Raw genomic sequence first — 25,214 nt, 5'->3', positions numbered from 1 at the left:
CTGAATAACCATGACAGCAGCTCAGGGGGGTGGAGCCGGGCTCTGGGAAGAGCTTCTGGGTCTCCCCCTCTTTCCTCTCCCCTCCTTCTCCTCCCCCCACACTTGCCTTCTACGTCTCATCTCACAGTGGGGGGAGCGCCCCCATGCCAGCCTCTGTCCCCCCTCCTCAGCCAGGAAGTACAGTAGGGGGCCAGAAGACCCATCCCAAAGTTCCTTTGCATCCAAATATTTACTGCTGTGTCTGCACACCAAAATTAATACACCAATTCTGTCTGCGGTTCCCACTGACCGCTTTGCCTGTGGGGATCAGGCCAGCCCCGGCCGCCCTGGCGGGCCGCAATGCCAGCGCCCACAAAGCCCGCACAGAGGCCGGCTGGTCGTGCATACAAAGCACCCGGCCTGGCCATTATCATTCCGGAGCCGAAACCCACCCCAGCGCGCATCTCATCGGTCATTCAGCAACCCTTAATGACTTGTCAGTTCCTTGCCCTGCCATTTTCTGTCTAATTAATTCTTTTATTGTGCACCGGATAAAGAAAGACAAAGGCCTCCCCGGCAATAATGATTCATTAAAATGCAGCGCCTTCGCCGCAGCTCTTGGCCCCGCACCAGCCCGGCTGCTCTGCCACCGAAGCAGGGCTGCCCGCCCGCACTCCCGCCGGGCCGCGCGCCCCTTAACCCTTTGCAGCCCCGCAGGCCTGGCAACTGGCTGCACCCTGCCCCGCCTTGGCCTCAGGGGAGCTGGTGAGTGGGGCTCCCGCAGGCGCCCACGCGGCTCTGGGAACAATCCGGACCTGATTTGGGCGCGGAGCTCTGCGAAGTGTCCTGCACTTTCCCACGGCAACCTCAGCGGGACTAAATTCTGGCCCCGGCCCCCTGGGGAAGGCGGGGACTGCTGGGGGTGCATTTGCCACACACAGGACACCCCCCACCCCGCCCCCCGGGTGGCCCAGGGTGGGTGAGGATGCAGGGAGGGTGAGCCGAGCCCTGAAAGTCTGAGGAGGACTGGGGAACGGAGTGAAGGCCCTGGGGCTCTAGGGACAAGTGCACCCACGGACAGGGCGGGAAGGCACCTGTCACGTGTGTCTGTCACATGTCCCAACCTCAGTGAGGCGGCCCGTCCCATGGTCGTGGGAGGAAACTGAGGCACACAGAGATCACTGGCCGGGGGCAAGCCTGGCCTGCCTTCCTCCGGTGGGGGGGGTGTTGCTAAAACACCCCCCATGCAGCAGGAGGGATCCCAGACACAGAGGCTGGGAGAGGTGCCCCCTATTCCCCAGGCTTCTGAATGTACGTTCTCTGCCTGGTTTACTTTTAATTTTCTTATGGACAAACCGACCTTACAGTGCTGATGAGCAAAGTGAAGTATTGTGTGCTCAGAGGTAGGGGCGTGCTCACCGACAGGCGTCCTCAGGCATCGGTGCAGAGCGCTGGGTCCCAGACATGTCCTGATCTCACTGAGCGCCCCCCAGCACCACGGCGGGGTCATTGCCATCTTACTGTTGGGAAAGCTGAGGCTGCACGGGAACCAGGTGCCCCGAAGCCAGCAGGGAAGGCAGGAGACAGGGAACCCCTCAGAGCCCGGCTCCCACTCTTCCTGGAGAGAAATGGGCTGGGGGTGGGCCATGCCGGGCTCTCAGCCCCAGGAGGGTCCTCACAGGAGGGCAGGGCCACGTCTCTGGTGTGTCTCCCCCTGTAGCTCCTTCCCTTCTCAACTCTTCTCCTTGGAAGGCTCCCGCGACTCCCAGGGAGCCCCGGGCCTCCACGGCCCCATCCTGGGAGGGGGTGGTCTGCACATCCGCTCCCTCCAGACACAGGGACCCCCAAGCAGGCAGGCTGTGGCCGAGAGTGAGACAGAGAAGCAGGAGGTATGAGGACGTGAGGTCTCTGAAACACGAACAGAACCATGACCCTCCTCTTTTTCCCCTGACTCCCTCTTCTTAGGGAGGCAACAAGGGGACTCCAAAGTGCCCTCAGGGGCTGCGGCTGCAGGGCAGGCTGTGGGGAGCAGGGTCTTGAGGGGCCGCGGGGCTGAGCCCAGCAGGGAGAAGCAGACGCCCGGGCCCAGGGAGCAGTTACACATCTCCTTTCCTTGGGAACGATTCTGGGCCCCTGTGCCTGGTGGCAGCAGCCCCATCTCCCTTGTCTTGGGGGTCCACACTGGCCCCAGGGGTGGGAGTAAGGGATCTCACACCACTGGCTCCGTGGCCCTGAGACCCGGTCTTGGCCAGCACAGTTTTCCCTGCAGCCTGGTGGAACGTGTCCCAGGAGGCCGTCCACACAGGGTGGTGAGGACTTGTCTAGTGTCCAGTGGCCGTCAGTCTCCACCCACAAACCCATCACAGCAGCCCTGATGTGTGGCTCACAGCCCCTGCAGACCTGGTCAGCCAGAGACCGTGTCTAAAGATCCTTGGTGCAGGGCCGGCCTGGAGGCCCTGGGCCAGACACTGGGGAGGAAGCGTTGGGGACCACGCAGCAGGCCACGTCCCTGAGTCTGACACCTGCCCTGGGTGCTGTCCCCCCAAAACGGCCAAAAGTCAAAGCAGGCAGGGTGGAGGTGGAGGGTGCCCCCGGGACAGGTCTGTGAGTGGGCTTCCCCCCCCCACCGGCCCGCCCCCGGCAGCTGCTCAGAGGACACGGGGCCTTCCCCAGAGCTGACAGCCACGCCAGCCATGAACTCACAGTCAAACAGAAAACCCACTCCTGAAAGCTGATATCGTCCCCGGAAGAGCGACTGTGCATAGGACTAGCACAGGCTTTCCTGATCCAGCAGAGTCTGGGTCATAAACGCTGTTTCCCCTTTGTCTCTGAATAGGGCATTCTGTTCAGCTGAGATCAGAGGCAATGCGCTCCACTCCGGGGAAGGAAATGAAAAATGAGGAACTTTTCCCGCCAGCTCCTCAGGATGGGCCGATGGAACGCTCTCAGTGAGAACAGAGCTCTTGACAAGCTTGGACAACTGCCCCCTTGGACTTGGGCAAGGTGGGGCAAGGCCAGCCTTGTGAATAATGTTGTCTGGTGGGAGCTCCCTGGAAAAACCCTCACAAGCCTGAGGACCAAGGCAGCCCCTGGGACCCCTCCCAGCTGCCCTGACCCCCTGAGGGATCCACCTCGGTCACCTCCTTACAACATCACTGGAGATCCGGCGTTTGGGGAGAGAGGCCCCATGACTCCAATGCCTGAGAATGTTCCAATGGGGAGGCCACCGGCCCGGCCCCCCGAGAGCAGGGGTCGGAGTCAGGGGTGTCGGGGGGGGGGGGCTGTCCTTGCTCTCCCTGGAACTCCATGAGCTCAGAGGGAGGAAACCAACAGGAGGCTTGCCTGGGCTGGGACCCAGGGCCATAGGGGCCTTCGCACCAGTCAGGTTGGCGGGAAGAAGGGCCGGGCCCCCGGGAGTTAACATGCAGGAGCCCCTCCAAGTGCAAACAAAACTGGCAGAGGCTCCCGCCTCCGGGAACCTGGCAAGGCCTGATCGATCCTGGAGCAGCAAAGGGGCGGCCTCGCCCCCTCCATCCGGGAGCTGGATGCAGGGGGTTTCCTTGCTTTGCGGTGTCCGTGTGACAGCCTGGAGGGCCATATGGACCTGGACAGCCCTTGGCTGGACACAGGACGTGCTGGACTGGCTCCACACAGGCATCCATGAGCCTGGCTTGCAGCCCCCCTCCCAGACCCCGCCTCGCCCGGGAGGCTTGGCACGCCCCAGACCTCACGAACCCTTGTAAATCCGGGCAGCTCTTCCCAACACTACCCTTGGCAGGCCCAGGACATGGCTCTCCAGCGCAGGGTGAGGTACGCGCCCTGGATCGCAGCCACACAGGCGGCTGTCAGACAAGGGGACAGGGTAGGTGCCCCCCTACCCAGGCCACCCTGTTAGAATCGCAGAGCCAGTGGCTTAGAGGATCTGGGTTCTCATGAGAAGCCCGATCTTCCTCTCGGCCCCAGACCCAGATGGCCCAGATGTGTCTCCAGGGCCCGGCGGCCAGTGCGCCCAGCCCGATGAAGGCCCGGAACCGGCTGCATGTGCCGGGGAGGCCCCGCCAGGGGGTGAGGCTGCCCCTTGCTTGTTGTCGCTCCCCACAAGCGTTTCTCCCTAGAAACAGTCCGCCAGCCAGACAACCCCGGCTGCTGTCTGCAGGGAGGCGTTCACCCAGCTCCCAGCTTGGCTCTGCGCCAGCGCCCGAAAAATGCCGTCAGCCACCCAGAAACCGGCTCTGGGGTTTGCCTGGGAGGAAACCATGGCCCCGGATCTGGACCCGTTTTGCCTACTGAATAGGCCCCGGGGGAAGGAAGACTGGTGGGGCAGCTGGCGTCCCGGGGTCTCTGAGATTTGTTTAAATCCAGACACAGCCCCTGTGGGGCAGGGGCCTGGCTGTGCCCTCATGGGACTCCGGGTGCCCACATCCTCGGAGGAGGGCCCGGGCTGACCCCACTCCTGCCTCGGCCGAGGCCCTTCCTAACGAGACCCCAGGCGTACAGAAAGCAACACACAAAACGCAGCCCATGTAGATAAAAAGCATTTTTTTTTAATTTTATCAAATTGGTCTGTACAAAAGTTAGCGTTGCTTGGTCAGAAAGTAGCAGAACACAGCAGGTAGTGACGGCGGAAGGCCAGACTCCACGCGGAACAGAGTCGGAATAAAAATGAGTTTGCTGTAGTTCCCTCCCCCACCCCCAGAAAGAGATAAGCAAAAAACAAAAAAACAAAAACGAAAACAAAAAACATTTTTTTTTCTTCTAGAAAAAGATAGGAAAAAGTAGAAAAAGTAAAAAGAAGCGAGTTCTCAGACGTCTTCAAATGTACAAAGTTTAAAGGCACAAGTTTTCATGAAGTCGGAGTTATTGGTGCTCAGCACACAGCGGAAGCAGGTATGCGTCGATCGGGATTATTCACCTAAAACTAAGACTAAACACTTTAGTGGACAAGGCTTTAGTTTCACAGCTTGTAGGTGGCGTCTGGTTCCTAAGAGCCGGGTTCATGTGCTTCTGCAACCACCCCATCCCAGGAAATCCCCGTCCACTACTGGGCACAGCTGTGGGCGGGGACGGACCTCAGCGACACCCCTGCCTTCCACACCTCGGCCGCACGCTGGTGCCAGGGCACCCGACCTGGTCAGAGACACTACAAGGCAAATCCCTCGGGGTCCCGGCCACCTCCCCGGGGGCCTGCAGCTTGGCGGGGGGCACCCCACCTGTCCTCCAGGCCCTCGTGCTCAGCAACCCGGCCTCCGTCTTGTCTTAAATTCTACTCTCTGCACAAATTACTTCATTAATTAAAGATAAAATAATACAGAACATAAATACATTTCAACAGCTTCCAAAACAAATCGAACCTGTTTAAGCTTCAAAAATAAAAATTAAAAAAATAAAATAAAAAGAGAGAAGTGTTAGTCGCAGCCAAACCTTGCCCAGGAAGAGCCTTAACGGCAGGGAGCACCTCAGATCTGACGGGCCGGTCCCAAGAGGGGCTCCCGGCAGACATGCTCCCACCAGGCTGTGGACGTCTCCGGACCGCGGTCCCCTGGAGTTCTCTGTGCCAGGCCGGCAGGGACCTTGGAGCACATGCAGCTGGAGACTCCACGCCTCTTCCCTCCTCTCTGTCTTGTGTTGTGGCTGCTCGGTGTCCTCTGAGAAGCAAAACCACGGCGCTGATGTCGGCAAGGAAGAGGGCCTGATGGCTGTCCTTGGTTCCGCAAAGACAGTGCGGGAAGAGGGCTCTGTTGGCGGAAGGGAGCGTGGAGATCTGGAAGCCACGGGGGTCGGTTACAAAGCATGGTTCCCCCGCGCACTTCATTGGGCCCTGATAGAGCAGCCGCCTCTCCCTCTGCTGGCACACCCATTCTGGAAGACCTGAGGCTCTGTCTTTGCTGAGATCAAGGTTCTCCCTCACGGACGCCAGTCCCTTCCCCGGGCCACGGTGCCCTCAGGGTCTGGTCAGCGTAGTGTACACGGGCTGGTCCCAGTTGCCGGGCGGGCTGTGGGCAGGCGGCACGGAGAGGCCGCTGAGCAGGGGCGAGGCATAGGGCCGACGAGAAGGGTGGAAGTAGGGGCACTGGTAGAGGCTGGATGGGCAGCCAGGGTATGGGCTGTAGTAGCTGGGAGCCTGCAGGTCAGTGTAGTCGCACTGCGAGCTGGTGAAGGAGCTGGCAGCCGCGGCGGGGGCGGCCGTGGTGACGCTGGCCTGGCCGCTGTAGGAGCCGTAGTCGGCGCGGCCCGGAGAACTGTGCGACTGGTCACCGTAGTGGCTGGGGCTCAGCTGCTCCGTCTTGATGTGCGGCCGCGGGGGGCCCGCCTCGGTGGGCGACGCGGAGGCCGATGGGGCTCCCTTGTGGGCCCACACGGGGGACGCCCCGATGCCGGCCGCCCCCGAGTGTGAGTAGGAGGCAGCCCCATAGGAGCTGGCGGCGGGCTGGCCTGGCTCCGTGGGCAGGGCCGAGTGGCCATTGAGGGGCAGGTACTGGTCGAACTCGTGCACGTCGAAGGTGTCCATGTTGCCAATGACCTCGCTGCTCAGCTCCGAGATGTCCACGTTGCTGAAGTCGATGTTCTGGCGTCCGCTGTCCGCCAGGCGGCGGCCTTCCAGCTTCAGCTCCGGCTTGCCCCCGTGGTGCAGGTCTGTCTTGGGGGTGGTGGGCGGGGTGGGTGGCCCGTGGGTCTGCCCTGGGGACAGAGCACATTTCAGGGATGAATGCCCCTTCTGTGGGGGGCCGGCCGGGCTGGCGACGTGCACCCGGGAGGAACACCAGCCTGCTAACTGCCGCAGGTAGAAATCAACGGCTTTTTGTTCCTGTACGTTTCCCAGAAATTCCAGCAGAGCCAGACCCAGACCTCACTCCTTGGCCGAGGAAATTCCGTTAAGCGCTGTTCTGCAGGAAGAGCTGGGGCCGTGGAGGCCCCACCGTGAAGACCAAGGTGGGGGAAAAGAGAGGAAGTGCCCAGCCCCCTGCACATGACCACAACGTGATCCACACAAAACGTATTCTCCCCGAGGCTCACCATTCCCACCAGCTTGACCGAGACTGCTCGGCTGGCCGGGATTCTCCCCCCCCCGCCCCCCGGTCTGTCTGATCCTAGAGCTGGGCTGCTGACCACCATGCCAGGGGCAGGAGTGCTGGGTCAGCACCAGCAGCAAGGCCAGGGGAAGCAAAAACGCCTTCAGGCAGGGCAGACCACACCCACGTCACCCCGCCGGACCAAGGCAAAGCTGTGAGGGCCTCTGTGCTCCAAGGGGCCAAGCAGACCCTCCTCCCTGCGCGCCTCGAGGAACACGTGATCGTCTCAAAGCCACCTTCCCTGGGAGTGAGCCCCGGCTCCCCACCCCCACTACTCATCTCAGCGCATGCCGGAACCCCCACTTCTCCTGCTAGGGCAGGCACATGCTGTGGGGCCCCAGGAGCCCACCTGTGTGGTCGCTGTGGTGGTGTGGGTCACCGAGGCCCGCATCGGCCTTGTACACAGCACTGCCGGGGTGGGGGCCCAGCTCGGCCCCTGAGTCAGAGTCGCCTTGGCCTGTTTTCACGCTCTTCCTGCGGCGTGGCTGGTACTTGTAATCCGGGTGGTCCTTCTTGTGCTGGACACGCAGCCGCTCTGCCTCCTCCACGAAGGGGCGCTTCTCACTCTCACTCAGCAAGCTGCAGCACCAAGGGCAGAAGTGGGATGGCCATGGGGGAGGGCCTCACCAACCTCGACACTTACTGGGGGCACCCTCAACGGGCACCAGGCAGGCGCTCCCCTCTCTGGGGACAGGGGGCTCAGGCCAAGGAGGATTTCTGGTGAGGTCTGTTCTCATTAGGGTCACAGGAACATGCCAGAACAAGCCCCAAACCTTTCCATCTCCATCATCCTTACTTCCCTTCGCCCGGAGCCTGTGTAAGTCCCCTCCCTTTGGGACTTTCTAAGGCGGGGGGGGGGGGGGAAGAACCCATCAGAGAACACACTGGGGATAAAGCGAGGCTTCCTGGGAATGAGCAGGGATTCCATGGGCATCTGGGCTTCCTAGACCTCCAAGAACACGGAGGACAGATGCACAAACTCCCAGTGCCCACTCACGGGGAGAGGAGCAGGAAATGGCAGCCAGTGCCCCGAACCCAAAGCCGTCCATTTTAAACCCAAGTAGAACACATTTGCTGGGGACGGGCAGTTCTCAGCAGCAAGTGACGCTGCTGCTGTCCTACTTTCTGCAGACATGTCCAGCTTCGCCGTGCCCAAGTATGCACAAAGCCTGTGATGGACCCCCCTGCATCCCTCGTCCCTCCCTGCAGAGGGGTGCAGGGGCGGCAGAGGAGGGAGCAGCTGTGGGGAACATGCCCACTGAACTGACATGCACCCCCTCCGTCTGCCTTGACTTCCCCCACATGGTGGTCAGAGTGGAGGGGAGCCCTTTCCAAAAAGGGGCACCTCCGATGAGCACCTCATTGCCTGATACTGTGTCCTGCTTCCAGACAGAAGCCACCTTTCCTCAGGGAGGGACAGGTCCAGACCCTGGGGCCACTCACAGGAGGGGTCCCCATCCTCAGCCTTCAGCAGACTGTTAGCGACTGAGGGAGTGTGCTAGGGGTTGCATACTCCCCTGGCAGCCCTCTGTGGCCTAGACCACCTGAGCATCCCGGGTGCACTCTCTCAGGCCAAAGGGGGGTTTTCCACTAGGGCTCGCCCTGGGAACAGCCACTGGGAGCAGAGCCGAGGCTGGGCGCAGGGCCACCTCCTAGGCCCTTGCGTACCCTCCGGACCCACTCGCAGCCCGCCCGCGCGGCTGTGGCCGCGTCCCTGGCCCTGGCCCGGGGACAGTGCACTCACCGCCACAGTTTGCCCAGCGTCTTGCTGAGCTCGGCGTTGTGCAGGTGCGGGTACTGATCGGCCAGCTTGCGGCGTGCCGCCTGCGCCCACACCATGAAAGCGTTCATGGGCCGCTTCACGTGAGGCTTGGCCTTCAGCGCGCCGCCGCCGCCCCCGCGCACCGGCATGGGCACCAGGCTCCAGTCATAGCCCTTGAGCACCTGCGACACGGCGTCGCGGATGCAGGCCGGGAAGCGTTCGTCCGCCGCCTCAGCCGCGTCGCCCCGGCCGCCGCCCCCCGCGCCCGCCGCGCGGCCCAGGCCCTCGGAACCGGCGGGCGACGGCGGCGCGTCCGAGTCCGAGTCCTCCACGTGCGACATGGAGCTGGCGGTGCCGGACGGGCTGCAGGGCGGCTGGGCGCGGGCCTCGCTCATGTCCAGCATCGGGGCCGCGCGCTGAGGGGCGCGCACCGGGACCCGCTGCTGCTGGGCTGCGCCGCGGCCGCTCTGGGACCCGAGGTCGCCGCGCGGTGGCCCGACCTGCGTCCCCGTCGCCGCCGCCGCCGCCGCAGACCGACCCCGGCCCTCCCGCTGCCGCTGCCGCCGCCGAAGCTCCGTCCCGGCGGAGGACCCGCAACAAGTTTCTTTAAGCTGAGGCCTCGAGGCCCCGCCCCCTTCCCGGCTCCCCATTGGCCCGCGCGCGCCCCGCTGCCCCCGGGGGCGGAGCCTAGCCGGCCGCCCCTCCCCCACCCGAAGAAAGTGCAGCGGTTCCCTCTGCGCCCCCGCGCGCCCCGCCCGGCGCCGCCCCACGCCTCAGGCCCCTTTTCCAGTCGGGGCGGGGAGGAAAAGGGGTCGAGGACCCGGGACCGTGGGGCGCGTCGCGGCTCCTGTGGGTCGCGCCCTTGGCCCCGTCGCCCAGCCCAGAGAAGCCCGCTCCGCGTGGAGGCGGGTCCTCCAGGGCCTCCCCCACAGCCGGTCCTGAGCCCGGACGTCTCGCCCGCAACCCAGAGGCGCCGGGGTCCACTGCTGCCAGCCTGCAGCCCAGGGGAGGGCTGGCTCGGCCGTGTAGCCTCAAAGCCCGGGCTCCCCGCCCGCAGGGCCAGCGCGCCGGGCAAGACCCTCCAGCGCGCCCTGAGTTTGCGCGCCTCGCACGTCCAGGTAAAGCTCGCCCAAGGGCCGCCGCTCCGAGCCGGGCGATCCCAGGTCCCCCGCCCAGGCCGGGTATGAGCTGGGAAAGCGCGGGCGGGGGAGCGGCCCCAGGAGCCGGGCAGCCGAGGGAGGCGGGAGCGCTGGGCAGGGACTGGGCTGACCCTAGCTGCGGAGTCCCTGGGGGCCGCCCGGCGGATGGCGTGGCCGGACGCGGGGGCCTAGGGCCTTCCGGACCTGACCCGGGGAGGGGGGTGGGAGCGCTGAGGCCGTCTGGCTGGGCGGCCCTGGGTGGTCCGGCGAAGGTGCTGGCCGCCCCGGGCGCCCTCAGTGGAGGAGGTAGGCGCGCCAGCCTGGAGGGAAGGGGGCGGCTCGGGGCAGCGGGGTCGGAGAGGGGACATTTCTCCGGAGGCTAGCGCCGGGCCCCGGCTCCGAGTCCCCGCCCGAGGCCGCCCCCGCGAGTTGGCCTTGGGCCTGGCAGTCCCCGAGGGCGGCTCAGATTCTTTCGCCAAACCCGCCGGGAGGCGACGGACCGGCCGCCCAGAGCCTCGCCACAGCCCCTCGGGTGGCCGAGTGGGAACACGTGCGGCTGCGAGCTGTGGCCCGCGCGCCCTGGGTGACCCTAGGCAAGGGCGCCCAACTCCCCCAGCCGCGCGCCCCTCCTCGGAGGGGCCTGGGCCTGTGGCTGCCGCAGCGAAGGAGCGATGCCGCAGGAGGAGCTGGTCTGCTACCAGAAAACTCCAAATTGAAAGTCGGTGGGTCGGGCAGAAGCGTCTCCTAGGTGCTGGCATACCAACCCAGCGGTCACCAGCGTGCCCCCCGCTGCCCAGCACAGGCCTCCTGGCCCGCCCCGCGCCGGGGGTGTGGAGTCTGTAGTTCGCGCTTGAGCCTTGGAGCCCTGTCCATCCCGGCTGCCCTTCTAGGGATGAAGCCTTCACCTCAGGGACACTGGGGGCTGCCCCGGGATCCCACATACTTGCATTGGAAACATGCTGGCGCCTCTGTGGGGACACCTCAGGGCCCGAGGGTGGAGCCCAGATTTCCTGTCACCTGCAGGTGACCCCAACGCACAGCATGGGCTCTGATAGTCTGCCTTATAGGAAAGTTGGGGGGAGGGGCTGCTGTCTAAGGTGAACAGCCCTGGTGGGGGAGCCCTGGAGGGCAGACGTGTAGCCTCTGGGGACGTCTGTGCTCTTCTCTCCTGTCCTGTGGCTGGTCTCCCTTGGCTCTGTCACCTGCCAGGGAGCATCCTTACCTGCTGGTCCTGGCCTCCACTTGGGGTCCCCTCTCTGTGCTTGGACGACTCAGGAAGGGCCCAAGTGGGGGTTGCCTGAGGGCAGCCATCGATCTTATTGGCCCATGGGGACCCAGGCAAGTGTAAGCAAGAGGAGGGTTGGGGTTGGCACACCTGGACCCCCCAGAAAAAAGTCCCACCCCTCCCCGCACCCAGTGTACCATTGGGCACCAGGTCCGGCTTTGCATGAAGCGCTCTGCTGTGCCAAGGAACGTGAAGCAGGGGCTGCACGGTGGGCATCAGGTAAGGCAGCCTCGCCCCGCTCCCCACACGCGGTCGTGGGCAGGGGGAGTCCCGTGCCAAACCCAGGTCACGTAGTGGTGTGGCATGGGTGGTCCTAGGCCCCACCTTCAGCTCCACGGGGCTGTAGTGACCGCCGGGGGATTGGTAGGGGTGCTGGTGGGCCATGCCTGACATGTATGTGCAGCCCATGCCTCCTAGGGGATAGGTGGGGAGGAGCAAATCCTGCCAGGCCTGGACTCAGGCTGCCTGAGGGCGTGTGTGTGCACTTCCACATGAGGCAGCATCCAGGTGCGGGCTCACCAGCCCAGGGCGGGCTGCAGACACATAGGGTGGCACCCAGAAGTGCCCCACAGCCTCCTGGCCTTCTGGAAGGCCTGTATACCTGCCAGCGTGCATCCAGCCTCCTCCTCTGTTAGTGCTGACCTCAGTCCATGTCCTCAACTGCTAGGCAGGCCCTGACTGGGTACCTGGGTGTAGCCTTCAGAGAAAGGGGTGGCCACGGTTGGTTCCTGTGTTCACCAGTATTGATGAAGTGTCTGTTTTGTGCCAGGGGCTTCAGTGGGCAAACACCAGGGAGCTGCGACACTCACCACGGCGGAGGGAGTGTGCGTGTCTGGGAAGGGGTATTTTGAGGAGGTGAAATTAAGCTGAGATCTGAAGCTTCCAACTGCTTGGAGAAAGAGGGAAGGTCATTCCCTCAATGGTGGGGAGGAGAGGTGGAGGGGAAACATGTGCAAAGACCCTGAGGCAGCAGAGAGCACAGGGTATCCGAGAAAGCGTGAAGCTACAGTGATTTAAAACTTGAGGGATAGCCCTTTGAACCTCCTCTCAGTCCACCTCCTGGCTTCCCCTGCTTAGCTCTTCCTTCCTGCCCCACCCACCACAATCCACATGACCTTACCTTCACCCAGTGGCCTTTGCGGTCTCAGGGAGGTGATCTGATGAGCCAAGTGTGGACCATATCCCTGCCCCTGGGGCCTAGGAAGGCCGATGGCAATGAGGATTCTAGACCCACACCCCTGGCAGAGGCTCCAAGGGCACCTGTGAAGAAGGAAGTATGGGACGGCAAGCACCCCATGTGCCTACGAGCCCTGGCCGGTCCAGGCCCGGAGGGTTCCAGGGAAGCCCTTTCTAAGCGGAAACCTTCCCACCCATTGGCTTCTAGGGAAGCTCAGGAAGCCTGTGCCCGCCCCTGTGTGTGTGCACGTGTGTGTGAGTGCACGTGTATGTGCACATGCCTGTGTGTGCCTGTGTGTCACCCTGTGTGTGCAGTGGGCACTAGAGAGGCTGAGTAGTAAGGAAGGGCTGCTGAGGGCTGCAAGCCGCCATGGAGGACGGCATCGTGCTCTCATTCCCTGCATCGCCCTGATGGTCTCTCTGTCCACCCTCTGCCTGGCCCTCATCTTGGACAGCCAGGGAGGCCACGTCCGTAGTTTGTATGGTCTTTCAGAGAAAGGCAGTGGGGCCAGGCCACATGGGCGCTTGAGCCCCAGGGACGGCATGTCCCCTGTGTGTCTGCAGCCGTGACCTGGGCCTCTCCGCGAGCCAGCCCGAGGCAGTTGGCATCACATCCTGGGAACCCCAGCTCAGTCTCAGAGATTAATTGGTGCTTTTAATTACTGGCTGGTCTGGAGAAACCGAAAGTCCAAGACAAAGATGAGCCATCAGCTCGGAGCAGTGGCTCCGTAAAGATAGCCTCGTCCTGTCCCGCTGGGTCTCCGGAGAGAGAGGCGAGGGGGCTCACAGGGGCGCCAGGAGTCCAGTGTCCCTCAGTGACAGACTATCAGGGCTCCAGGCCAAGCTTTTTGTTGAAACACCCCTCCCCGACTTAGCTTGCCAGCTGGCGTGGAAGTTCTGGTTTGGGTCAAAGCCCTCCCCTTGGTTGGGCTGGTGTCCACTTGGGAGCTGGCTGTGCCTGTTACTCGGCCTTCTGTGCTATGCGTGCAGAGGACCCCAGAAGGAAGCTCAGGCCCAGATCCATCCCCCTCTGCCAGCAGCACCGGGTGTGGTGGGCCAGCCTGGGGGTGCTCGTCCTGAGAGGCTTGCTCCAGAGAGGGGGTGCTGCTCCAAGCTGCTGCATCTTCAGGACGAGGCCCAGCTTCCAGGTAGGGGTGCACGAGCTCCAGGCTCTGTCCCTGCACCTTCTTGCCAACTCTGAAGCCTCCAACACTGCCCAGGGATGACTGCTGACAGCCCAGTGGGACCCCCTGCTGTGGCCATTCTTTGAAAAAGTTTGGGGAGAGGGCAATGCTTAACCCAGGGGGCTGAGCCCCAGTGAACACGGTCTGTCCGGGGACATGTGCGACGCAGATGTGTGGAGAACAGCTGTGGTCTCTGCTCTGGCCTCCGCTCACCCCCTGCTGGTAGTGACCCCCCCCCCCCCCCGCCTCCGGCTGTGCCTATCCATCTCTCCTCTCCCCGGCCTGGGTCTGGGGGGCTGACTCCACCAGCGACGTTCAGGTCTGGGTGGTATCTTTGACGGGAGGCAGAGGCTGCTTCTGTAGCCAAAGACCATCCTCAGGTGGGGTCCCAGGGGTCTCCACATGCAGTCTTCCTTGGGGAGAGGTGAACACCAGGCATCCAGGCCAGGCTGTGGGGGAAACCTAGCCTGCTGAGGTCTTAGAGACGTGGGATCTGCCAGTGCCTTCTCTGGACACTTCCATCCCATAAGCCAATGCACTCCCTTCCCCGTCTCTGCAGACGGGCATTATGTAATACCAGGCTCCTAGATCCCTGGGCCCCAGACCCTACACTCATTCTGGAACCTGGGCTTTCTGGCTACTCTGGGCTCTTGCCCCCTGGACCCCAGTTCTCAAGACCCCTGCCCTTCACCATCGCCTGGGTCCCCCTCCGCCTGCACCAAGCTCCTCTGTGTTCTGGTCACTGGGCTCCTCTGAGAGGCAACAGGGCCAGGAGAGGCTTTCTCAGCCCCCTTGCAGGAGGGGAGCCAGGACGTTGGAAGATGACTCTCACTCCAGAAAACAGGCTTTCAAGCCCAAATAGGCTGTGTGAGCTATGCGTGTCCTTCCGAACTTGACTTTCAGAATTAATGAGGCTTCTTGTTCTAGATGTCCAAGTGCGAACCCCTCGGAAGCGGAGCCCTGCATCAGTCACCACCGAGAAAGGCAAATGCTAGCTTGAAATGAAAACATCAGAGAGAAAAATCCTTTCGGAATGAGGGGCCCTGGCTGGCTTTGCCACCACGGAAGGTTCCAGAGACACGGCAGAGCCAAAGGCAAATTAAAACACACCCTGTCAAAAGATTTCCGCTGTCTCCCAAGTATTTATTTTTTGGAACTTGGCGAAGGAGGGTTTAATTAAGACACCCTCAGGCGGGAGCCTTGTGCAGAGTGGAAGAGGCTGACGGTTCTTGGGAGTTCATCAGGACGGCTCGGAGCATGCGGCTCAGGTCAGGGGCAGAAGGCGTGGTCAGCTCCGGGGGCTGCGCAGACCCAGCTTCCCTGGCTGCAAGCCCTCAAGGAGCTCCACCAGCTAAGTGTTCTAATAAAGCGTGAGGAGAGGTGCCTCGGAGTGGTTTGTGGGCTGGGCTGGCCGCCTGCCCCTGCCTGCTGCCCTCAGGGTGTGGAGAAGGGTAGCAGGGAGTTGGAGGGATCCCCCAAGAAGGCGCTGGAGTTCTGGAGAGGAGGGCGTTGAGGTCACGGGACCTGATGCCGTCTGTCCCCTGTGGCCCCTTGACTGTGGGTGCGCTACGGGGTTACTCTGGGCAGCAGAGGGGTCCGGAATGCCTGTCCGTTCTGTGGGCTCGCCGTGGGGCCTGTGTGAGCCACTGTGTGCAGGGTGCTGGGCGCGCGGTAGCCCACACCTGCTGTTTATTACTTCTCTGTGACTCCTCGTCAGTCCAAGCTAGCAACTTCCAGAGCCCATCCACACTGCTGGGGCCCATCTCCATCTTCAGGGAGAACATCTAATAGGAATGCCAGCTGTTCTTTTTGGGAATGAATTGTCCGCTCTAGTCACTGGGCAGGAGTCATAGGAAGGTAAGACACAGTGCTGGATGGTGTAAGCACAAGCTCCCCAGCCTGTGGAGTAAGCAGTTTGGGCCAAATCAGGGGTCTTGGGTGCGGGTGCCTCCTGGAGCCTGGTTGAGATGGGAGCGTGGCAGCTGCCAGGGGAGAGGCTGTAAGGAGTGCTGGGGCCTGCGGGCATCTGGAGAGAGGCCCCAGTCATCCCGACGGCCTGCCCTCGTCCTGCTGCCCCCAGACCTCAGCCGACCATAGAGGCATGCCCGAGCCCAGCGCGGTAGGTAGCAGTGCGGGCCGACACCATGATGTTTGGTTTTAAGGCTGTTTGTTACTCAGCAGTATTGTGGCGACAGGTAACTGACACAGCTCTGCGAGCGGAATTCAGTCTGCAGGCCTCCTGGGTGTGACCCCTGGCCTGGGCAGTCTCCAAAACATCTTCCAGGACAGAGTCTCACTCTAAAAGAAAAAAACTGCACCGCACATTCTCTTTCCCTGTCGGGCTCTACCGCCACAGACTGTAACAGCACTGTGATTTTTTGCTTTCCTCTCTGCCTTGCAATCACGGCTCACCGGCTTGCGGGGCAGCACAGAGCCACATCTCCCTCGGGGGTGCAGGCATGGGAGGCAAGGCGAGGGTGCCAGGAGAGGAGACGGGTGAGCCAAGCAGAACAGCCGTCCGTGAGTCACAGTTCCCAAAACCAGCAAATGGCCCAGCACCTGCTCACCCACCCCCACCTGCACCTGCCAGCCTTACCCGGGGTCTTGGCCACTGGACAGTCAGGGTGGGACCAGCCCAAAGTGACCACCCCCCAGAGGAAAGCGACAGATGTTAGCACCCGTGGGTTCTGTCCCCCCATCAACTGATGTCAAGACATGAAAAATTGGGGTAAATGAAGGGTGGGCGATTAGGTCGGGCCCAAGCTGGGTTCTTGTGGGTGCCAGAGACAGCTGCAAATGCACGTCAGGGACGATAGCCCTGGGGCAGCAGGGCCTGCCAAGCCAGGGTGCCTGGGGACAGCTGGACGAGGTGCCGACACGGGGCTCATTCCTCCGTGAAGCCGTCCCGCAGCTGCTGGGAGTACGGCCAGCCTGGGACGGCACCAGGAGAGCTGTGGATGGCCCCCCAAGACGGGCCCAGGCGTTCTGGCTTGTCCGCGGGTCCGTGTGACACCAGCCCCAGGCTTGAGCTGACCGGTCATCTCGGGGAAGCCTCCCTTTCTCCCCTCTTGTCCTTTCCTGGGCTCTTTCTCGCTCACTCTGTCCGGGCGGGCTCGGCACCAGTCCCTCTGTAAGCAGCCTGACTTTTTCTCCAGCAGTTTTTGGCTTGAAAATGTAGGTTTAGGAGCCCTGCCCCCCAGGTTCCTGGTGTGGAGGAAAGGCCGGGAGAGAGAGAGAGAGAGGGAGGGAGAGAGACCCCCATGTACCTGGGGCCTGCAGGCACTGAGCCCACAGGGTGAGGAAGCCAGCTTGGTGCCTCCCCAGCACCAGCCTCCCAGCCCTGCAGCTGCCTCAGGGTTTACAAAAAGGTTTTGTTTTTAAGTGGAGTGCCTTCTTGGAGTATAGGGTGTGCCCATATCTAAATATTATTCAAAAGCTGTTAGATGCTCCCTGATCTAGATGGAGAGGTAAGTTTGGTGTAAATGACATGACCTATTCCAACAGGTAAAAACTGCCTTCTAGGGCATTCTGGAACAACAGGGTATTTTTAAGGTTTTTTTTTTTTTTTTTTTTTTTTTACATTTTAAGTGAAATTCACATGGCATAACATACAAGCGTTTTGAAGTGTACAGGTGGGCAGTATTTATCGCATTCCCGATGTCACGCGGCCATCACCTCTGTCTGGCTCCGGCATATTTTCGTCACTCCCCGCTCCCAGCCCTAGACAATCACCGATCTGCTTTCTGTCTCTGGATGTTGTCCTGGACGTGTCATATACATGGAGTCGGGCATTGTGTGGCTTGTGTGTCTGGTTCTCCCACTCAGCACGACGTTTTTGAGGTGCATCTCTTTTGTAGCAGGTGTCATTTCACTCCTTTTTACGGCTGAGGAATAGACCAGCACACTTTTGATTAAATTCATGTGGAAACAGACAAGCACCAAGCCACTGGCCAGCCTTTCCTTGGCCCACGCCCTGCTCCGTGAGGTCCGCTCCCGTGTGGGCTCTAGCCCCTCAGACTCACTGGACCTCTGCAGTCAGCTCCCAGCAAGGCGGGTCCTGGAGGAAATAGAACATGAGCCCCCAGCAGAACGCTCTGATGGCCTCGCCCACCCTGGGTAAACCCGGAGAGGGAGCCTGGAGCCCAGCGAGCTGGATTCTGGACAAGGGCCCTTTTCTGCTCTACACAATGCCCCATTGTGCCCTTCTCTAGGGAGAACAATGCAACTTGGGCCAGGGGACGCTGAGGACAAAGGGCCCTTTGTGAGGACTGTCCCCACCTGAAAAGCAGCATCCTGGGTCACACCTGATGGCAGAGCTGTCCCTCCTTGCCTTCTGTCCCCTGAGCACCTCCTGCTTCCGGGGGATGCACGGAAGCTCGAGTGGGCTTGGGCTGAGGGGCGCCGGATTCTCCCTGCTCTCCCCAGACAGCTGAGTAAGCCCATCCCAAGCGCAGCGCCGGGACCCTGGAGAGGAGGTGCAGATTGTAGCTTTGCTGGAAGGACCTGGAAGCATGGACCAGGACTAACTGTCTCCCTGATCCCCAAGGCTGGGAGCCCTCAGGCACATGCCTTCCTGCTAGGCGCTCACCAGGATGCAGAAGATGTTTGTGCCTCCCCCCCCCCCCCCCCCCCGCCAATCTTTTCCAAGTCCCACATTGCAGTTGGGCTCTGAGAGCTTTTCACCGCAAAAAAAGGGGGGGCACTTTTTAGAAACTCACTCTATAAGGTGCACATGTGCTATTATCCCAACAATGCCGGCGAGGGACAGCTGGAGGCTGAAGAAGTGTTCTAGAAGTTGCTGGTTTGGCCCGGATTTTGAGGAGTCTATGTCCAGAGCCACTCCCTGCCCTCACAGAGCTCACACCGCAGGTGGTAAAGATGTAATTAAACAAGACTGATCATTTGGCCACACAAGTATCAATAATAATTTCTACGTCAAAACACTCAGGATACGTACGAAGTCAAAACAAAACACCCAGGACAAACATTTGCAATTTACACACAAGAATAGGATCTTTAATATGTAAAGAGCTGTGAAGAATAAGAAAAACCCACGCCTACCTCAATGATGTGCTTCCAAGTACCTCACAGTTTGCCCACTAGCCACGAAGGTTCTAATGCCTACTCTGTCCTGCACACCCTTGGTTCTTCTAAGGAGTGCCTACGAGCCCACCCACTTGGCACCACCTCTCCTGAGCCGTGCCTGGGCTGCCCTATCGTCAGAATGTAGAGTTGCTGGTGTCTTCACCAGGGTTCTGCTTGGGTCATTGGTCCGTAAGTTCTTCTTTCCTCTGAATCCTCAGTGCATCACTTTCCCCAGGGGGCTGGGTGTGCAGTCTGGAGAGCTGGTTGGAGTGCTGCCTGAAAGGGCTTTGCTGACCTGAGCTGAAGGATCTGGCTGAAGTTCAGGACCCAGCTGCTGACCGTGCTTTTCCTCGCTAGCTGTGTGACTGTCTCGCCAACATCCTTCCGGGACAGCGGAGATGAGAACATGGGAAGGGGACACCTGTGAGACACCTGGCCACACACTCTGAGCAGGCAGTGGCAGCCTGGAGCCCCCGGCTGAAGCCACTGCTCTGACCCTTCCTCTGCTGGAATGCGACTCCATACACCTCAGGGGCACGCAGAGGGAGTGCAGCACCAGCAAGGGTCCTCTGCTGCCCACGCGGACGCTGACCAGGCCTACCCCGGTCCCGGCCAGACACAAGCTTTCCAACAGCCATAGAGTGAGGGTCCAGGAGGGCAGTCGCCTAGGTAGGAAAGTGCGGCGGGAACTTCTGCAACACAGGCTGATGAAAGCGCAAATGAGCAAACGGGTCAGCCCCTTTCCAGTACATGTGGGTCCTCCCAGGTACCCACCCCTTGCCCTCACTGCTGCAGCTCGCCGTGCGGCCTGCGGGGGGCGCGCGCGCGCTCGGACTTGGAGCGCGCTCCCCGCCCATGGGCGTGGCCAGCCGGGACGGGACTGGCCTCCCATTCTGGGCGGGGCGTCCGGGCGCGTGGCGCTTCATGCGCATGCGCACTGGCGGCCTCGCGATGGCTGCGCCCGAGGAGTCGCTGAGGAGGCGGAAGGCCGGGAATGCGGGCCCCGAGCCTGGGTCTCCGCCGGGGCCGGGGCGCGACCCCGTGGGCTGTTCGGCCCGTCTCCGAGCGGGCACTTTCTGGCTGACCAGGATCGTGCTCCTGAGGGCCCTCGCTTTCATTTACTGTGAGTCCGCGGGGCCCGGAGCTCCCGTCACTGTTGCCCCTTCGCACGCGCCCTCGTCCCCGAGACCGTCCTCCACCCCGGGACAGTCCCCGCCCCCCCGACCAAGACGCCCCTCCCCCCTGGACTCTTTAGCCCCCCTCCACCCCACCCCGTCTCCCCTTCCCCCGGAACGTCCCCCTCCCCTCAGGGCGCACCTCCCCCTGGGGCGTTCCTTTCCTCCAGGACGCTCCCCCCTCCAGGGCGCGCCTCTCCCAGGGACGCTCCTCCCCCTTGGGCGACCCTCCCCCCCCCAGGGCGCTCCCCCCCAACGCCCCTACCCCGGAGACGTGCATCTCCCCTCCAGGGCGCCCCACACCCCGGGACGCTCCTCCCCCTTGGGCGACCCTTCACCCCCCCCCCCCCCCCCCCCGCCAAGGCGCTTCTCCCAACGCCCCTACTCCGGAGACGTGCCTCTCCCTTCCAGGGCGCTCCTCACCCCGGGACGCTCCTCCCCGTGGGGCGTCCCGCTCCCCCACCCCGCGACGCTCTCCCAAGGACGCCGCTTCTGGGGGCGTCTCTCCCCATAGGAAGCTTCTCATCGCCCCCCTACGCCCCTTCCCCCTGGCCGTGCCCCTCCCCTCTAGGGCGCTCCTCTCCCTCCGGCGACCCTCCCTACAGGGCGCTCTTCCTCGACGCCCCATTCCCCGGGACTCCCTTCTCTGCCGTAGCCTCCCCCGCCTACGTTCCCCCCGTTGCCTCTCCCCCTGGGTCGTACCTCTCCCCTCCAGGGCACCCCTCCCCCCGGATACACACCCACATGCTCCACCCGAAGCCCCTCTCTCTGGGACACTCCTCCTCCCCCCCCCCCCACGCCACCAGACGCTCCCCGACCCCGGGGCGCCCCCCAACTCTTTATCCCCCTCCAGTCGCCGGATGCCCCTCCCCCCGGGGTGCTTTCCCCCCAGAGCCCCTCCCACAGGCCCCTTCCAGAGGGTTACACAGTAGAGGCCCCTCCTTCCCCCCCCCCCCCCCCCCCCCCCGGTGGGGTGAGGTCTGGAGAGGTGGAGCTTCGGAGGGGGGGAGGTGACGGTGCTCGCAGCTAACTTCACCTGCCCCCTGCCCTGACTTCAGCACTTCCCAGAGCCAGGTTCCCCAGTTGGCCTGGGCAGGGCGTGGGGGCGGGGCGGGGGGGGGGGCATCTGCCCAGGAGATCGGCCAGGGCCAGCCGAGGGACGCTGCTACGGAGCCTGTCCTTTAGCCACATGCCCCTCCCACTCACGAGCTGCACAGAGCTGCACGTCGGCCGGCCATGGGCAGCCCCTTGCACAGCCAGGGAGCCTGTGAGTAGAGGCCAAGCTGAGCCCCAGGCCTCACTTCTGCTCCTTCTTGGCACCGTGGAGACTTCGGGAGCAGGTGAAACTTGAGCCCTAGCCCTCACTTGACCAGGCTGGGAGCCTCTGGGCCCTCAGCTGCGCAGAGCCCACAGCAGCCCTGGCCCCAGAGGTTGAGGCCTGTCTGCACCAAACGCACCTCCCCGCCCCAGCCGCTGCACCCTCAAGGGCGCAAGAGCCCTGAGTCCGAGAGCAGTGTTAGAAGTCTGTAGCAGTGGGGCACAAACTCTTATCCTCAAACCAACCTGGGGACCAGGCTGAAATGGCCTGGACAAGCCGGTGGTCTCTGCTAGAGGGATCCAGAGGGTGCTGGTCCCTGGCATTATTGGCCTAGACCACGCTGGGGGCACTGAATATCTCAGCTTCATTTCTAAAGCACTTTCCTCTCCCCGAGGAAGCAGCAGTGTCCTTCCAGAAACACTGAACAGTGGGGTGCACCCAAGGAGGGTGAGGGTGGCTTTTGCGTCTCATGGCGAACAGTGGACATCAGGCTTTCTGGAGCGATTCGGTGGACTGTGGGGTCCCCAGTGTGGGCTTTCTGCCATGCCTCCCTCTCTTTTGTTACTGTAAAAATAGTTCTTGCCAGCCTTGCTTTGTCCTCCAGTTTTACATAGTTGTTCTGAATGAGCTGTCACTTAGCAAAAGACGGAGCGAAGACAGTTCCCGGAGGAGGCTTTAGTAGACTGTTACCGGGGAGCCTGTAGCCCTGGCAGAGAGCAAGCTTGCTAACACCAGCCTCAGGCTTTCTGGTGAGCGGGGCTGCCTTTGATCTCCACGGGGATCCTCTGCTCGTTCTTGAGGAGACAGTTCTGAGCTGCTGGGTCGCATACGTTTTGAGCCCTGTGCTGAGCACAGAACCACTTGCTTTGAGACATGCGTTTTTTCCTATCTTTTCTCTATATTTGGAATAGAGTCAGTGTTTTTCAGTTACATGAAGGAACTGGTTTCCCATCTTCCATTGACAAGGTTCTCTGACAGATGGCCCTGGGCAAGTGGGCACGCCTCTTGCATTGGTCTCTTTCTAGAGGGTTCAGGATCTTTCTGGTAGCATGAGCTACCTCGGAGTTTCTGAAGTCCCAGGGTTTTTCATGATGCCATAGGGGCTGTCCACACATTTCACTTGATGTTGAATTTTATAGTTGCCCTTGCGGACTCCTGACCCACCACAAGGCTGAATGACGCACCTCTGCCCCGTGCTTCATTCTCTGCACATGTGAGAGGTTCTTAAAACACTGTCTTTAGTCTACCTGTTCATCCACCTGTGAGCTTGCAGCCGGGACAGTGTTCTATTTATACTTCTACCCTCCATCTAGGGGCATTTCCTGCTTCATAGAATTTCCTTATTGCCTAGTCTTTATCTTTACTCTTTGTCCCCACGGGATACTTTTCCACCTGTGTCCCCCTTCCCTCCCCGTCCCCAGCCACTTGGTGTGGACACTCGGGACACAGACGCTTGGTGTGGACACTCAGGACACAGACGGCCCACCCCAAAGGCCCCCTGACTCCCTCTGGGTTGTATTCACAATTCTTCAGATCTCATATTGCCGTCTTTTTTCTTTTATTCTCTCTTTTTGCTGGGATTTATCCCCAAACAACTTTTCAAGGAAGAATTTGGAGGTGAACTTTGTGTGTTTTTCTTGCACCCGTGGGAATTATTGATTTGCCTCGGTCTTCCATTCTCAGTCAGAGCAGGTTGTCTCAGAACTTTTTGGGTTGATGATGAGAAGTCTTCACACAGCCTGACCCCTGCTCTTCCCCAGATGCCTAAACAGAAATGCTTTCATTCTTTTTTTTTTTTTTTTTTTAAGATTTCATTTATTAGAGAGAGCAGGAGTGAGGTGAGTGGCAGAGGGAGAAGCAGACTCCCCGCTGAGCAGGGAGCCTGATGCAGGGCTGTGCCAGACTGATGACATGAGCCAAAGGCAGACACTTAGCCAACTGAGTTACCCAAGAGCCCCAACACTTTCATTTTTCTACTGACACACTCTGACACCAAATGTGGTGGGGGGGGATTCCTCACAGGCAGTTCTGACACTATCTGCCCGGCATGGGTGCAGAACCACCCCCCCTCCCCAGGCTGAGGGCCCGGTCCCACGAGACCGCCCCCACTCCAGATGGCACTCACACACCCAGGCTGTCAGCAGCCGTAAGTCAGGGTTCTCATGACCCCCTTCTCGAGCACCGTAGTTTGCTGGAACAGCTCACAGAACTCAGGGAAACACCTTACTTATGGTTACTGGTTCATCATCAAGGATATGACACGGGAACAGCAGATGGAAGACACCCACAGGAGGGGTGTGGGGGGGTGTGGCGGCAGGGAAGGAGCATGGAGCTGCAAAGCCCTGCCCAGTCTGCTGTCTCTAGATCCCTGTGTATCCAAACACCCCAGTGGTTCCCAAATATGCCCCATTCGGGGACCCCTGTCCCATCAAGCCTCCCAGCTTGCCTGGAGCCTGCCTGAGAAGCCACTTCACGAAGCTAAGTGAAGGTCTGTTGGAAAAGATGGGCCCCTCCCAGGCCCTGTGGACCCTGCTGCTGTGACTGCCCTGGTCCACTGAGTGTCCACAAGTGGTGATGTAGGGGTCTCCAGAGGGGGTTCCTAGCACTGTGGAACAGAGTGATGTAGGAAAGATGTTAGGGTTCGAAGCCCACAGCCAGGAAGGAATTCTTGAGACATCTTTGGTGCAAAAAAGTTCGTTTTATTAAAGCACAGGGGGCAGGTAACTTGTGGGCAGAAAGAGCTGCACCAGGGTCATGAGGGGCGGCCAGTTATATGCTTTCAAGTCGGGAGGGGGTTAAGGACAGTGTAAGTCTCCCAGAAATTTTGGAAACAAGGTTTCCAGGATCCGGAGGGGGCTACCTATTATTAGGAAAAGGTCATTTATTACCATCTAATAAACCCTCAGTCACGAGACCCTTCAGATGTATATCGGTGGGTCATACGCTTGGGGGATCTTGGGGCGGGGGTAGAGAGAAAGGAAGTTTCCAAAGGAATTTTTTATGTTAAAGTAGACTTAGAGGGCCCTGGGGTGGGGGTCAGGCTAAGATGGCCTTTTGCCCTTAGCAGAGTGTCCACATGGAGCCAGTTGCGTCCCTAGAGGAAGGTCACTCTGCCTGTTTCGAGGACTTGTCAGTACGCTGCGGGTAGTTACGGAAATGTCATAATTTCTCTTCTGCCCTTGTTTCCCCCATCACAGGGGACGTTACACGTAAGCAGATTGCACATCTCAGTTTCCCACTGTTACCTTGGAGTCCCTGGAGCAACATTTCTTTGAAAATCCTACTTCTGAAGGGTCTCAAGGCTAGTTTTGGTCCAACTCTAATTCCTGCTTTTGCTTCACACGCATGTTTTGTGCAGTTGCTCTGTTGGCTTTCCTTATTTCTGTTACACGTGCTAGAGTTTTATTACTTCTCGCCCCCGACCAGCGGTTGCTCTTTGAGGTGAGTCTACACTGTACTTTCTAGAGACAGAAGCTTGTTGCCCTCCTGGTCTGGGCACACGACGTCACCCCACCCCCACCCGGGGCTCCTACTGCTCAGACAGCACCGAAGGGGCATCACACTGGCACTGGCAGAACTCTTAGGTGTCCTTCGGAAATTTTGAGGAGAAAAATGGAACCAATTGCAAGAGCTTCATTGTATGTAGTTGTGAGATTTCACCAGTTCTGAGAGTTCATGGAAATTAGCTCTTGTTCTGCGCTCCAGGCCCCTTGCATTCTAATGAAATGCTCTGCTTAGTTTTACAAGGTTCCCTGTAAAACGCTTCCAGGTTGTTTAAGAAGCAAGTAACACTGCCTCCTTCTGAGCTCTCCGTAGCACATGCCTCTGACGAAAGAGCACTGGGTGTTACTGTGCCGAGGCCCAGAATTTAACCACACTCAATAAAAACCAGCCAGCCGAGAATGGCATTTGGGGATGATTCTGTTTTAATTTTATAGCAATTCATCTGAATGGGAGAGAAAACTAAATTTGTGTTCTCTAAAGAAAATATTTGCAGACAACCTTGATAATGCATATTTAGGTAATCTGCTCACCTCTCCT

The 25,214-nt window shown here is 60.7% G+C and overlaps 2 protein-coding genes across 3 annotated transcripts in view; one reads left to right on the top strand and one right to left on the bottom strand.

The window, feature by feature from the left end:
• Positions 1-4,519: 4,519 nt before the first annotated feature.
• On the bottom strand, positions 4,520-9,375 carry SOX8 (SRY-box transcription factor 8). Its single transcript, XM_026485508.4, has 3 exons — positions 8,794-9,375; positions 7,399-7,628; positions 4,520-6,657 (listed from the first exon to the last, which is right to left on the bottom strand). The coding sequence occupies exons 1-3, from the start codon at positions 9,213-9,215 to the stop codon at positions 5,921-5,923; spliced, it is 1,389 nt and encodes a 462-aa protein (XP_026341293.1). The 5' UTR covers positions 9,216-9,375; the 3' UTR covers positions 4,520-5,920.
• Positions 9,376-19,610: 10,235 nt separating this feature from the next.
• The window catches only part of LMF1 (lipase maturation factor 1), a 96,667-nt gene continuing 91,063 nt past the window's right edge, over positions 19,611-25,214 (top strand). Inside the window, exon 1 of one of the 2 annotated variants that reach the window (XM_026485498.4) lies at positions 19,611-19,803. In XM_026485498.4, coding sequence (XP_026341283.3) covers positions 19,611-19,803 — 193 coding nt within the window. The remainder of the gene's footprint in view (positions 19,804-25,214) is intronic. The other variant, XM_044379214.3, reaches the window with a different exon arrangement.

This window comes from Ursus arctos, unplaced genomic scaffold (genome assembly GCF_023065955.2).
Source record: "Ursus arctos isolate Adak ecotype North America unplaced genomic scaffold, UrsArc2.0 scaffold_2, whole genome shotgun sequence".
NCBI classification, from domain to species: domain Eukaryota; kingdom Metazoa; phylum Chordata; class Mammalia; order Carnivora; family Ursidae; genus Ursus; species Ursus arctos.
This window is presented reverse-complemented; position numbering and strand designations above follow the sequence as displayed.